Source organism: Melitaea cinxia, chromosome 15 (assembly GCF_905220565.1).
Source record: "Melitaea cinxia chromosome 15, ilMelCinx1.1, whole genome shotgun sequence".
Taxonomy (NCBI): Eukaryota; Metazoa; Arthropoda; class Insecta; order Lepidoptera; family Nymphalidae; genus Melitaea; species Melitaea cinxia.
Genome location: NC_059408.1, coordinates 14,251,090 through 14,266,785, shown reverse-complemented (window position 1 = coordinate 14,266,785; position 15,696 = coordinate 14,251,090). Strand labels below are relative to the sequence as shown.

Here is a 15,696-nt window from a genome sequence, read left to right as displayed (position 1 = left end):
AACCTTAATTAAGGTCCATAATTATTAATGAATTACGGTCAATAAAGATTGAAACCCCGTATTCTGTTTTCAAAATAAACGATTCGTTTTACGAAGCGTTCAATTTCGAACATGTAAGTAAAATAAGCCGTTTCGAATATAGGAACCGGTTTTGAGTACTTGCATAGATTAAAAATAACTAAACAAAAAGTTCGAGTCTCTATATGGAATTGTTATAGTCTAGGTTTTGTGTTATTACTATTAGCTACTACTTGTTTCCGTCATGTATCACGAATCGCAAAATATACATAAGTTTCAGAGCGGTAGCGACGTTTCTATACAAAAATAAATAAATGTAGCCTAACGTCAAAGACGTAAATAAATAGTTTAAAAATTCATTTAAATATATTGTTATAATAGAATTTCCTAAGAATTCAATTTTCGCACAAGTTATTAAGCTAATGTGACGTACAGCAGGGTTATTCTGTAAATATCCATTTCGATATCGAGCTTCACCTGAGTGACAGCGCTCACTTCGAAAGCGAACCCACTTCACCTTGGTTTGGAATTCTGTAAACATTCCGTACGCACAAGCGATGTGAAGTGAGTGTCGAATCGAAGAGCGGCAATCTAGAGCTGTGTTTATTTTATCGATGTTCTTTTCTTATGGCTTTATTTTAGAATATGTGTATGAAGTCAAGTGTCGAATCAAGTGTCGAATTGTGATGTGTGAAGCGGTAAATCCCCTTACAGAATACCGAATTCATACTATTAAATGTCAACGTTCTCACGCAACAGGGTTCGACTCGTCGCCGCACTCACAGGTGTGGCGCTACGGGACTGTCGAGTTTTAATGAATACGAATTTGATATCTCACCGCGAATTCCGCTGTCGAGACACGAAAATGTTCTTACAAAATAGCACTACAGGTAATAAATACGCAATGACGACATAATGTCAACCTGCTCTGCCGTCTATTAATTAATATCGAGATTCGGGTTATATTAAAATTATAAAATTAAATTATTCAAAATACCGTGTAATGAAATAGAACAACAAAAGTTTACAAATATTTACTGAACATACTCATATCGCTATTCGAAAAAAGCAATTAGCGACAATCGCGCAACCGATTGTTTTATAATCAATTGATATATTACTTTGGATATTAATTTATCGCTTGCTAATCGCTGTTTTTAGTAACAATTTCTCAGCGATACTGGTTTTACGATATTATTCATTTACGACAATATTTGATTCGAATAATTTTTCTTTCATATATCGCTACCGCTCTAGGTCATAGAATTAGTTGTCTACTGGCGAATGCCTGTGTCTGTGGTGCTTGTGTCTGTGTCTCTGGGGGTGAGAACCGCCATACACCTCGCGAACACCAGAACTGAAAAATAATATTATTAATGAGTAACAAATTAATATATAAATGGCCAGTAGAAAAATAAAGTTGTAGATTAATTTTGAACTAGAATAATGTTGTAAGCATTTACAGAATATTAAAAGAGATTATAAAACATGAAATTAATTGAGTTGCTATATTTAAATTAATATAGAAACGTATATAATAGTACTTAAATGCTTCAATTATTTTATTTTTATTTTTATTCTCAAAAATTTTGGCCACATAAAACACACTTTTTGATGTAATCTGTAATAAAATTGATCATAACAATAGATAAAATTACAATTCATTTTATTTATTTATTTATTATTATAGCAAATAATTTCACTTCACACTAAAAAAGTAAAGTTTACATAACCATAATTATTAGTATGGCAACTTTGAAGTGCTTTCAATTAGACGTAGTTTCTATCGTATGAAGTATTAAATACATAATTATAGTGTAAAAAATTTGATCACACAACGGAATTAAAATGATTTTTTTTCTTTTTAGAATAGAAAAAGCATAAACTTTTCAAAAGACATAAGTATAATTATGTATGAAAGAAAAATCAAATATGTAATAGAATTAACATGTTTTTTTTTTGTGGGATGAAAAAAAGCATACACTTCGAAAAAACATAAATATGTACGAAAAAAATAGCAGTAAAAGAAGGCAAGCGTAACGCAAGCGAACTACCATTTAGATGGTAGTAAACAACAAAGCGTATATACAAAGCTTATATAAATAAATAAATATTTTACATAGATTACTATATCAATTAGTAGTAACGGCGCCTCCAATATCTGGAACTGGAAATCGTTTGATTTACAAACTATTTAATATTTTATTAGTTATATAATATATATAAACTTTTGTGTTACATTGAGTAGAGTATATATTTGTATTATGTGAGTGGATGAGAATACATATAAAAAAAAGTTACAGTAAAGATTTTGAAAGGTGTAAAAATTATATATTTAATTTAGAATCATTTTGTAGTATTAAACATGGAAACACGTGTGTGCGACTGTTTTAGAGAAACAAAGACACGAGATTCTATGTGCAAGCAAACGTCTTATTAAAATAAACATTATATATCGTAGTATTGGGATTAAATTTAAGTTTTTTTAGTTACTTCAAAATATATAATAGATGCCATACGATAAGTAAAATCTTATATATAAAATTCTCGTGTCACAATGTTAGTTACAATACTCTTCTGAAACGGCTGGACCGATTTTTATGAAATTTTGTGTGCATATCGGGTAGGTCTGAGAATCGACTATCTTTCATACCCCTAAGTTATTGGGGGGGGGGGGGGGGGATTAAGGGGTTAATAAAATATATGGCAAAACAACGTTTGCGGGGTCAGCTAGTATATGTGTGTATATATACCGTTTTTGCATACGTACTCTTGACGTGTCATGAGATGGAAGGGTCACACGCGTTTTTGTTACTATTGTATTCAAACGCGCCAATTATTCCTTTGAAATTTGTTTTGTCAAATGTTCATATTTTGGTGCTATTGTCGTTTGAATACAGCTTTGTAATCACGTGTAATTTTTGGTTACTTGCGATTTTATTCGTAATAATCCCATAAGTTACGGTTGTATGTGATTTTGTGTTGAGTCGATGAGGTGTTACAGTAGCGTATGCGTAGCGTACAGTAGCGGTGTAGAGGTACATGACAGTATAATGAGTGATAAGTGACTAGGAATGGTGGTACGAGATGTGTTGTAATAGAATGTGACGGGGTATGGTGGTACATGATAGTATTGAGGCACGCGGCGAAGCACGTTAGTGTCTGACGCAGTGTGACAGTACGTGACGAAGTGTGGTGGTATGTGACGCGGTGTGGTGACACTTGACATGTGACGAGGCACGGTAGTGTAAGGCGAGTGTGTAGTTACGTGACGAGGTGTGCCGTTACGTGACGAAGTGTGCAGTTACGTGATGAGATGTAGTTTTACGTGATGAGATGTAGTTTTACGTGATGAGATGTACTGTTACGTGATGAGATGTACTGTTACGTGATGAGATGTACTGTTACGTGGTGAGATGTGGAGTTACGTGAAGAGATGTAGTTTTACGTGATGAGATGTAGCGTTGTGACAGTCAGCAGATACTTACGAGGGCAGCGCGAGGGGGCTGGAGACCGCACGCAGAGGACGGCGCGCCTGCGGCCGGTGACGACGTTCACTGGAAAAATACGAGCCTAACTACCATCTACTGCGACTACACTACACGCTACTGGACGGGTGGACGATGTACTGACGACGATCATCTCTACTTATATTATAAAAACTTTTTTTCTTCATACAACTAGATCGGCAAACAAGCGTACGGCCCACCTGATGGTAAGCGGTTACGATAGCCTAAAGCACCGTAGCACACTGCCGACCCTACCCTTGACCTTCCCTTCCTGGAGCTGAGGCTCTGAACACCTTGCTCACCACAGGAACACCACAGGGTATGGTATGTCCTTCCCCAGACAGGCAGCCTCAAATTTTAAGCAGGATATTCCTTACTGTGTTTTAATTCAATGAATATTCAGAAACTTTTCGTTTTTCATGCGTTAAGTTTCAAACATGTCTTAAATATACTCTATAATACATTTTTAGAAAATGATACTATTCCGCAAAACAGCCAAAAAGTTTATATCAATAAATATACATTAAAATTAATGGTAACAATAAAAAACAAAGATCTGTCCATCCGTCCATTTACGCACAAAAATGCAAAAAAAAAGTACAATAAATAGCAAAACTAAAATAGAAAAAGTACATGCCAGGCGAGTACTAAATACTAGAAATACATAAGGGCAATATATAAATGATTTTTATAATTATACATATAGTATGCTTATACAGTCTTTGAAAGCCTAGAGCAGATAGATTTTAAAATAATGAACAAGTGTTATATGTTTATGAGTCATAATTTTACTAATTTATTTTAAAATATTTGTGTATTTTATTTTATTGTAATTATAAATGTATGTGTATTAAATAACTATTTTAATTTTTAAATGTACATTTATGTATAAATATTTTAAAACTTTTCATATATATCCATTTTCAATACATGTTCCAGTAAGTCCCTCATTGTGGTAAGACTGTTTAACTCACATTTTAATATTTATAACAAGAAACACTACTTATTGGCCATCATTAAAAAAATGTAAATGTATCACTTAAACAAAATAGTCTTTCCAGATAGTTGCTATTTTTTAAAAGATGGATAGATAAAAGTTGTGGTTGCTTGTGTAAAAGGTATTTGAAAGTGACATTGATTATGTACTTTCGCAAAAACAATGGTAAAAAATTAGTACTTATCAAAGTTCATAAAACAATTAATAATTACTATATATCAATAGTCTATATTTATATAATATTTATACCATCTGTTTGTGCAGTACCAATATCAATTTAAACATAAGTGGAATTTTGTCACTAAAACAAATTCAACTTTCGCTGTGACAGACCATACAAACTATTCAACTATTTTGTCACTATTTAACTTTTGCCATTAAACGTAAAAAAATGTCTACTCTAAAAAAAATTAATTTTTATTAAATAAGTTTGATACGATCGAATTAAAAAAAAACTGAAACATTCAAAGTTGAAAATATAAATTATAAAAAAATCCAATCTAGCAATTTGCTTAAGTTCCATTAAAAAAAAAAAAAAAACAAACAAACAAACAAACTAATCTTTAAAATTCGAATTCGATTCAAATTTCAAATCTAACACTAGCATTCGATATATAAAATCATCGTTCGATATTTTTCTACCGTAGACCGTAACATTTTTTATAAAAAAAAAGTGTTCTATAAAATGTAACCAGCAAATTAAAAAAAAATAACCGGATACGCATATCGGATCGCTTATATGTATATAAATAGTATTCGATATTGAACGCGAGCGCGGCGTGGGCGCGGCGGGCAGCGCGGCGCGCTCGTGGAACCGCCTGTTATATATAAGTAGCGCTCGCAAATCTCTTCTTTCATGTTCTAATCCTGATATATATACAGCTTTATCTATTTTCCTGTTAGATAATAATTTGAAATTATAAATCCGTATACTTATCCTATCATAGTAATCCTATCTGATTATTTTCCAATTCCGTGAGTAATATCCTTTCAAATCTCGATAAACGTTTCCCTGCTTTTGTTAGTGGCATATGCGCAAACCGCGCGATGCCAAAAAAAAAAAAAAAAGTAGCGATGCCAAAATTAAAAAAAAAAAAAAAAGTAGCGCTCGATATTGAACGCGCCTCACCTGGCGGCGGGCGCGGAGGGCGCGGGCGGCAGCGCGAGGCGCGGCGCGGGCGCGGCGGGCAGCGCGGCGCGCGCGCGCTGGCGGCCCGCTCCGGCGCGCTCGTGGAACTCCCTGTTATGTGACGAGTGCGTTGAGAAATATACGAAAAAAAAACGAATGCGATTTAGACCATACGACTTAAGGGGCTACCCTACCTCAGCTCGAATTCAGATTTCACCCGTACTAAATACACATGAGAATTGAGAGCGCTTGGTTGTTCATCGCGCGAATTACATGTATTTTCTCCCCACAAAAATTATCAATAGTTATTTTTTTTAAAATCGCAACATATAAAATGTTCGTCATACTTATTTCAATTACCATGCTTAATCTCAAGTCCATAACTTCTATATTTACTGAGATATTAAGGCTTTAATACAAAAATAGAGGTAACTTTGCGATTTTTTTCTATCGAGAAAATTTTCTGGAATCGTGTTTTCGAAACATATGAAAGATAGTTTATGTCCTGAACTTTACCATACATAAAGTTCAAACTTAAATATTCAGTAGTTTGGAAGATATGGACATCCTGCCGAGTGGAAAATAAGCAATTTGAGGTAGCATACACTCTTAAAGCAGATTATTGCTTGAGTTTTCCATTTCAACTTAATTTGAATAAATATTGCACGACTAAAGTAAAACTTCTGTACAATAGGTTTGCACTGTGTCTTAGATACACGAAACGTAACTGGCTATGAGAGAAAGAGAGAAAAAATATATGTACTCGCACCTCTCTCTCTCTTGCTCCGTTCGCCTCGCCTGATCACACTTTTCGTAACGCTCTCGTCACGGATTCATCACCTTACTTAAAATATTTTCAAATCAAACGTGCGTAAAGAAGTTTTACTTCAAAAATACTCCGCGCGTGAATGGCATTCTGCTGCAGTAATAGATTATTACTTATACGAGAATTCACGAAACTAAATTAAAAATACATTCGAAATTTTTCCATGCAATATTCATCTCAATATGTAACGAGTATTTAACTTGGTTATCACATAACACATACATCATTTATTACAAAGCACACATAACCTTCAAAACCAGAACCATTCCAACAACCAATTCACATTACATTTTAAAAACATAATCAGTTACAAAAATGTCACAGAACTGACTCTAATAGAAATGACGTAAGTGTTACCTGTCGAAGTCCTCTGCCTCGTCCTCGTCGAGGTTGATGAACTCCTGGCGCTCCTCCGCATCACCCGAGTACACGTTCTGTTCACGTTCGATCACGTGCGCGCGCTCGCCGATGTGATGACCTGTAAAGAATAATTACAAATATAATAATAATAGTAAAAAACGAGTGTGCTTAAAACCACACGACTGAAGTAAAACTTAACTCTCTTTCTTTCTATCTTCAAAAACTTATATCTCCCTATCGACTTCCGTTCGCCTCATCCGATCACACTTTTCGTAACGCTCTCGTCAAGCATTAACCACAAGTCAAAAGAAATGTGTCATAATAAGCTTTAAATTCACACATGTAATTGTAATAAAGAATCATAAGTTTCGATCCAGAAGCATTATTGCTGTTGTTTTAGTGCAGCCATTTCTTAGCAATAAAAAAAAACATTTGAAACTGTTACATTTTTCATATTTTAATTGCGACAGTTTCAAATTATTTCCATAAAATTTTAGATATGTATAAAAGTTAACTTACGCCCGGTTTCCGAAAGGCTGATTAACGCAAAAATTAACAAATCATCTGTCAAATCTCTTGTTAAGTATCAAATGAGTTGCTAAAAGCATGGTTAAACTACTTAATTTAAACATCCTGTCAGTTGACATAGCTGCCAAATTTGACTGTGGAATCGTATGTTAACCGCCATTTTGGGTTTGGTTGGGTTAGGTTAGTTAAAAATAATTTAGTTTTCAGTCATAAATATATATATATTTATAGGAACTATTAAAAAATACTTATAATTACTTTAAAAAATATTTTATACTTTTTATTTAATAGCTAGAATTTAAAACATGCTATTATAATTTATAATTACTTTATAATATTTTCATATTACTTCTGTTTAATTTTTTTTTCTGGATCTAATAACTAATGTTTTGTTTTTAATCAGTCTATATTCTGTTAATTTAATTTTTTGTTCTAAAGATGCATTCTTCATCTTATTTTCATATTGTTTTTTTTTTTTTTTTTTAATAATAAATAAATAAATATCTTATAACATACAAACACGATCGTCTGTTCCTATGGTAAGCAACTTAAAGCTTGTATTGTATTTAGGTAACAGTTAACTGTTATAACTATTTTTTTAGAAATAATAGATATATTACAAATATTACACCCAGACTCAGACGGGAATCGACCCGCAATCCACGGAACAGAAAGCAGGGCCACTACAAACTGCGCCAACAAGCTAGTCAATTTTTTGTTTTTAGGAACTATTTTCTTTTTTTGTATCTTCCTTAGATGTTTATATGATACTTTATTAGATGTATCAGAATTATCGGATGTATTAAATAACATCACAACTAACAGTTTCTGTAGATTTTGATACATCACAAATATATAAAATAATATGTAATTATGTCACATGACCACATGTTACAAATCGAATGTCAAATCAAACAAACCGAGGACTAGCTAATTTTGCTGTGAATGACGTTTCAGCAACTCAAATCGATTTGACAGCCGTGTTAAATCTAACAGCCGCTTAGTAGACCTATACTTTGACAAACGTTTCAGAGACCGGGCGTTACTCTATCAATTAAACAAATGACGCTTACTCAATGATCCCCCAAGACCCCTTGCCAACCCTTGCACCAGTTATGTACATTATATCATTATACTTTTGTTATCTGTGAGCAATAAAACATTCTATTCTATTATACTACATACTAAGACTTTACAAATACATTTACATAAAAAGGGTCCTGATAACAGATATGGGAGCCGTACTGAATGCAAATGGTAGTCTCAAGAGGGGATCTTATCAACTACCTATCTTATATACATATACAACTATCGACCCCATGATCCGTTAGGAAAAACTATGCACTAACCTATGGACATTTTCTTCACGCCGGTACGCGAGTCTTGTAAAGTTTTACGGGTCTCCTTGACGCCGTTTGGACCGATTTTCATGCTGCTTGTGGAGCTAAATACCTGCAAATAAACGTTCACAAAACCTAAAAGAAGATTAAGCTCTGATCCTTCTATCCTATATAAATGTATCATAATGTTATGTTAATTAAACCTGCTTGAATTATGCGTGAGTTGCTACTTTAAAGATATTTTTATTACTCACAAATAAACTATAGTTTTAACTTTACTTTTTTGTATTACACTAAATTCATAATAATTAATTTTTAGTATTACACTAATTAAAAAATATGATCATGTAAGTCACTTTCGTAAGCAGTTTCAATGGCTACCTATCTGCCATCGTAGAAATTTTAGAATACTTTGTTTCCTTTTTAAGACTCTTTTTAATCATTGTTTCCCTTCGTATCTACGGGACCGCTTTTCTTTCTCTCACGATGATGATTCTCCGTGCAGATCTCATAAACGTTCTCTTCTTCAGATGCCCACCCACGGTGGGTGGGCATCTGACCGATTTTTATTCCTACTCCTTTACTGTACATTCCGTTACACTTAGGAATTCCCAACCATATGAAATTCGCGATTGCAAAACTCTATCGCTATATAAGAAAAGAGTGAGAGAATGTAACTTTTGTGTTGGTGTGCAAAAAAAGTGTGAATAAATAAATAAATAAATAATTAAAATATACCTGAGGGCTGCCGCTCGGGCCGCTTGACATGACGACTGTGCTGCTTGAGAATGAGCTACCTGCACTCATGTGCCCGTTCGTTAGATCTGCTGATAACGAGAATAAAAGCTTGATAAACAAGTACAAATACAAAATCAAACATAACTATTCAAACAGGCTTCAAAAGCACTGTCGAAATTGAAATTTTAAATTATTGTTTATAATTTTGTTTGCAGACAAACGTAAAAAAACCGACTTCAATTACATCGACAAGTAATACAACCTAGGTAGACGAAAAAATAGTCAAGTAAATACGCATTATCAAAGATTACTCCAAAAGTTGTAATCAGATCTCGATGAAATTTAAATGTGACCACATGTTGTGGGCTCGGTTTTCCGCATTTAGACTCAAAGGTGGTCCGTTATGCGTGGATGTGGTCACATCCACACATAACGGACTTTCGATTAAATTAAAAATCATCAAAATCGGTACACCCAGTAAGTTATGGGAATTTTGGGAGATCCCATCAGCAGATTCTGGTTTCCTTATCATGGTACCACACCAGGAATATCACCTTTCCAACAAAAAAAAGAAATTATCAAAATCGGAATATTTTATTATAATTTCATAAACGACGAAGTTATCCCCGGACATATATACCTATATATACGGTCGAATTGAGTTACCTCCTCCTTTTTGAAGTCTGTTAAAAATGTAAAGCTATTCGGAAACGGAGCACCAATTCGGAATATAGATTCTGAATAGAATAATCAACAAGAAACTTTGCAGTTAGTCTTTATTACAATAATATGTATATAAACTGTGTTTTAGTACAAAATTAGTAATATCTTGCATGAAATACAACATCACTTAGTCCAATTCTTATCATCTATGTAATACTGCACCAAATAATAAGCTTTATCTATTAATTTCTTTTTAATAAACACTTTAAATTTAAGTTGAGAAAATTACAAAATTGTTTGTGGGATTTTATTATCCAACTACCTCAATATACCTAGAACAACAAACTTTATAGCTATTATATATATATATATCTTACAAAAAAAAAAAAAAAAACTCAAATGCTATTAAAACTAACTTAAGTTCATGTAAAAATTCATATTTGCACAAGTGAAGCTTATCAAAATCAGACCTAATGGAACCTAACAATTACTATTTCATATGTGTATTTTTGGAGAGCTTTAACACCATTAAATATTTTTCTATATTAAAAGTTAAAAGACAAGACATTCATAATATAGTTAAAAATATTGCATTCGCATTCAATCTTTAACATCCCACGGCCCATAGGCCTCTTTCTCCATGGAGCAGAAGGATCAGAGTTTAATCCACCAAGCTGCTCCACTTTGAATATGTTCCCTGCTATGAGTAATGATTGCTATCAGATATTTATGATAAATTGGGACCGACACCTTAACATGCTCTCTGAGGTACGATGGGGAGACCCACGAGGGCAGACATCAAAACCGCAGAGAAATATTTATACATATACAAATATCCATCCCAAGCAGGAATCGAACCCACACCCATCGGTGTTTTAGGCAACTACTCGCACCACTACACCAGAGTTGTTGTTTTTATAAAATATAAACATTTTGGGTGACACAAACACAATAAATACCATAAACAAAATTTTATTAAAAATAGACTACATAAAACCAACTACTAATACATTATATTAGTGTGTCATAGAAACATGTAGCAGTCACACAAATATATTACACCTGGGTGGAAAATTGTAGACATTTTTTATCTACAACAAAATAACTTGCCAAGTCTTTCTCGTTAACATCTCTTTACAAGCTGGTAATATGCTACTACATCAATGTTATGCTAGCTACATCAATGTTCCTTTAATTTATAAATAAGGTGCTTTACTCATTTTTTATTTATTTATTTTTGTTTTTTTTTTTTTTTTTTTGTTAATTCTAATAAATAAAAACTTCAATGTGTTAAGGTATACTATTTTTAAATGACTTCAAAAACAGGAGGTCTTCAATTTCACTGCATTGGAGTGTTAACTTATCATGAGGTATGTTACGGCGTATTTAAATGGATTAAATAGTAGTGAAAACTGGTGAGTAGTTTATGGGTTATTCCTAGCTATGTTAATGATATTCTCATTTTATTACTTGATGATGTCAACTGTCAAAGTAGTCAGTTTTTTTTATTAAGAACAAACACAATTATAATTTGGCGATGTGTGGGTGCACTATTTGATTCGCAAACATGACAAGTATTTGTACAGGTTTTTTATGACAAGTATGTGTTTTGTATCTAGAAATCCAGCACTGTAATTAATTTAAGTAGGGGTGGGTTGTTAAGTGCTTATACTCTGTCACGACATCTCAATGTTTATTTATTATAACTTATACAATTATAGTAATTTAATTACAATGTATATCATAATAAAAAACTTTAAATACCTGAGAATAATCTGTTCAAAGAAGGCATCTGGGGCATGAATGGCATTAGAGCAGTACCATGCCGCGACCCTGACCCTGTGATGGACAGCGGACCATCGCCCAACATTCCAAAGGGATCCGCGAACAATGAGTTCATCATATTGTTCATCTGACGCATGTGTCTCATGTGGGACCTGAGGAACAGCAAAAATACATAGTTCTTTACCCTTTACATAGAAAATTACGGATGTTAATATTTACATCATAAACTGAGGGTATCTTTATGTAAAGAAATTAACAATTCTGCCAGATTAAAAACATTTGAACGTTAAAATCAATATTATTAACAAAGATATAGCTATGGAATTTTTTTATAGTACCTGACAAATCAAAAAAATTTATCAGGGTGGCTTGCATGCGGTTTAACGCAGAACGCTATTGTGGTTAGGAAATACGACAATTTAAGAATTAAATAATTACATATAGTTAAAAATTTCAATTTCAGTTTTATGTATTAAAATAAAGCAGAAAATTACCCAAAAAATGGATCATCCTCCACGTCGCCCATCAATGATCCAAACAGGGACATTTTGAATCTATTTTGATATCTTAAGACACAAAAGCTGACTGATACACGACGACTATTTCAAAACGTGTGTTTAAAAAAACACCATAAATCCTAACAGCTGCTTTTTAAGACAATCGTTACAAGAAATCGAAACCTCTAGCACATAAGCGAAATTTCCACTTCGCAGGGCGCAGTCTAAACAATCATTGTCTATTGTGAGTACAGATAATATAAATATAATTAACCATTTTATACTATTTTTCTCTATTTAATGTAATTACATTTAAAAAAAAATATATATATATAATATTTATATAATAATAACAATAATGAAATAAAATTATATTGTATATTCATATGTATACAATTTGTAATTTAATTTAAATATATATTATGGTTGTAGCGATCAGAAATTACAATTTAAAAATTATACTTAGATTTTAATTTTTTTTTAAACAAATATATGTCTAACACTCACACATAGTTGTCTGTTCCTAATATAAGCAACTTAATGCTTCTTATAGGCAACAGCTGGCTGATATAGCTATATTTTTTTATAAATAATATTGATGGATATTACACCCACACTCAGGCGGGAATCGAACCCACAATCCGCTAAATAGAAAGCAGGACCACTACAAATTGCACCAACGGTCGCCAACAGACTAGTCAAAAAAATAATTAAAAATTACTTATTAAATTTACTAAAATAAAATTCTATAAAGTTCATATCACAGACACATTTTTAATTTTTAATATTTTTTTAGGACATTTACACTTCTTGAACTTTTCATATTACGAATAAACAAGATATACATGTAACACTATAATCGATTTTAAACTTTATTCCGATAACTATATCCGGTGGAACGCGGAGCGGCTCTTCCATGCCCGTGGAAAGACCATGCAGCTGATGTTGGATACGAAGTGTATACCATGTCTTGTAATCCGTTTCTGCATTTACGGTTAACTACTGGAGACAACTGAAATAAAAACGTAGTTTTTAATTTTTTATTTAATAATTAAAAGCCGAAGCAATGTTAGTAACGCAAAGTAATTCTATGTCTAACCTTTTCTGGTCCATTATTAGTTTGTTTTAGGATTGGTGCGTCTCCAATCTGTTCTATCTTTTGTTCTATTTTGTTAGCCCTTTCGTTTTTTAATTGATTATTTGCTGCGGTATCTCCACCGACATTTTCAATAGGCACATGCTGTGCAGTTAAATTTGCATGTGGTACATTAAGTCGGCCATCAGAACAGCTATCTTTATTGAATTGGTCTCTTATGTTTTGATGAGTAAATGATTGAGAACCCTTGTATTGATTGTATATATGTTGTAATTGATTCCTGCTAGGTGTTTTACCGATGGACTTATTGCCTATCAATGAAGTTTTACTTATTGTAGATTTTACATTACTATACTTTGTGAAATCGTTTCTTGGATTCATAGAGTCTTGCGGGGATAAGGTCTGAGGTAGACCTGGCACTGGACTATAATATATGTGAGCTGGTAACATTTCTATTGGTTGTCCAAGAGTATTGAATTCACATTTCTGTGTCGGCTTCACAAATTTTGATGTGTCAGCTGGGAGTATTGGTTCTTTTATTATTGGTCTTTTACTAAAATCTTCATAAACTGTTGGAAGATTTGATTGGCCAATGAAATTTGAGTTGGGATCAATTGTATATTGTTGGTAGTATGAAGACTGCTGTTGTTGATTAGGCAAAGGTGAATTTGAGAGTGCAGTAGAAGTGTTCAAATTGGTTTGTCCAATGTATGCCGCATACGAATTATTAGATGGCTGTGAAACTTGTGGATTAGGTATAATTGGTTGGTTATTAGTTTGCGCAATATTAGCCGCAGGTTGTTGCTGTAATTGCATTTGTTGATTTTTCTGTTGATGAGGTACATTAGATTGCAAAACTTCATTCGGAAACACGTTGCCTTGAATTTGGTTTGGTTGCGCATTGCACTGATTATTACCAATAGATCCAATATGTCCTGTGTGAACGACAGCCCTATTATCGTTCGCTTTCAAAGCCGAATTAATATCATTGTTCATCATTTTATGTATCGTGTCTACAGTAGCAGTTTTTTGATTTGCTGGATGCATTTGAATAGCGATCTCCATAGGATCAAAACCTAAATCATTTTTCATAACTGCTGGAAACATTTCCTTAAACTTTTCCATCCCTTGGGCGTGTTGTGCATGATGATAGTGATTATTAGGTGTTTGTTGGGGTAGCCCGGAACTGGTATTCATATTTCCTGCTGGTTGAATATTTTCCATAGGCTGTTGTTTCAGTTGATATGAGAGATGATTTGTATTTTGAGGTTGCGCAATTAAGGCGGTATGTTTATTATAATTGTATTGATTCCTCGTTGGCAATTGGATTGGTTTATCTTGTGGTACCACATTATTTGCTTTTGTAGCTTGATTTTCTCCAAACATATTTATAATCTGTGGACCCATTCCATGCATTTGTCCCATATTATTATTTGAATTTAAACCACTAGCAGCACATATATTATAACCAGTATTCGGATTACTAAGAACGTTTTGTTTTTCCATTTGATGAGGCACGCTACTCATAGTGGGTTGGACGGAACTGTTATTGTTTAATAATCCCAGTTGTTGGGCCAGTGGATTGTTCATGATAGTATTAGCTGGCGTGATACTTTTTAGGTCGTTGTACACTTCGTTAATAGTTGGTTGCATGAGATTTTTGTTTAAATAATTATACGTGTCAGTGTATAGCTTAGTTGGATTACATTGGGCCATGCAGGATGGATGAAAATTTTGTGCATTATTTGACATTGCATTACTACATCCATGATGATAGCCATGACCACAACCTTGCATATATCGACCACAAGTTGGTATTTTGCCTTTTTGTGTTACATTTTGCACCGAATCCCCGAATAATTTACCCATACACCCACTGAAAATAAAATAACATAAATGAAACGTTTATAAAGTTAATTCTTATTAATTTTACTAATAAAGTTAATTTTTAAATTATATAAATTGTTTAATTTATAATAGTACGTGTGTATTTACCAATCTGTATTCTTAAGCTGATTCATTACACTTCCTAGTTCATTTAAAATTTTTTGCCTATCTAGAGCCATTCCGCCTTATGTTAAATTAACTTTAGTAAAACCAAAAAATATTATTTGATAACAATTTTCTAGACATGGGTCATTTTTGAAATTAAAAATATAAAATGTCAATAGTTCTTTATTTATATCAAAATTAATAACATAAAATTTATT

At 32.9% G+C, this 15,696-nt stretch overlaps 1 protein-coding gene across 1 annotated transcript; it reads right to left on the bottom strand.

Annotated features, from left to right (window-relative positions):
• Positions 1-1,002: 1,002 nt before the first annotated feature.
• Positions 1,003-12,617, bottom strand: LOC123660121 (myeloid leukemia factor). The gene is made up of 8 exons (XM_045595223.1): positions 12,388-12,617; positions 11,873-12,045; positions 10,112-10,117; positions 9,446-9,531; positions 8,717-8,819; positions 6,837-6,957; positions 5,654-5,764; positions 1,003-1,375 (listed from the first exon to the last, which is right to left on the bottom strand). The coding sequence occupies exons 1-8, from the start codon at positions 12,438-12,440 to the stop codon at positions 1,285-1,287; spliced, it is 744 nt and encodes a 247-aa protein (XP_045451179.1). The 5' UTR covers positions 12,441-12,617; the 3' UTR covers positions 1,003-1,284.
• Positions 12,618-15,696: the final 3,079 nt, after the last annotated feature.

What these genes read in the sequence shown, in the direction of transcription:
- LOC123660121 (XM_045595223.1), bottom strand. Translation starts at nt 12,440, where the DNA reads ATGTCCCTGTTTGGATCATTGATGGGCGACGTGGAGGATGATCCATTT. An exon ending in GCCCGAGCGGCAGCCCTCAG is followed by an intron (nt 8,820 to 9,445) that starts GTATATTTTAAT and finishes GTTTATTTGCAG; the next exon opens with GTATTTAGCTCCACAAGCAG. An exon ending in GAGGCAGAGGACTTCGACAG is followed by an intron (nt 5,765 to 6,836) that starts GTAACACTTACG and finishes GTCACATAACAG; the next exon opens with GGAGTTCCACGAGCGCGCCG.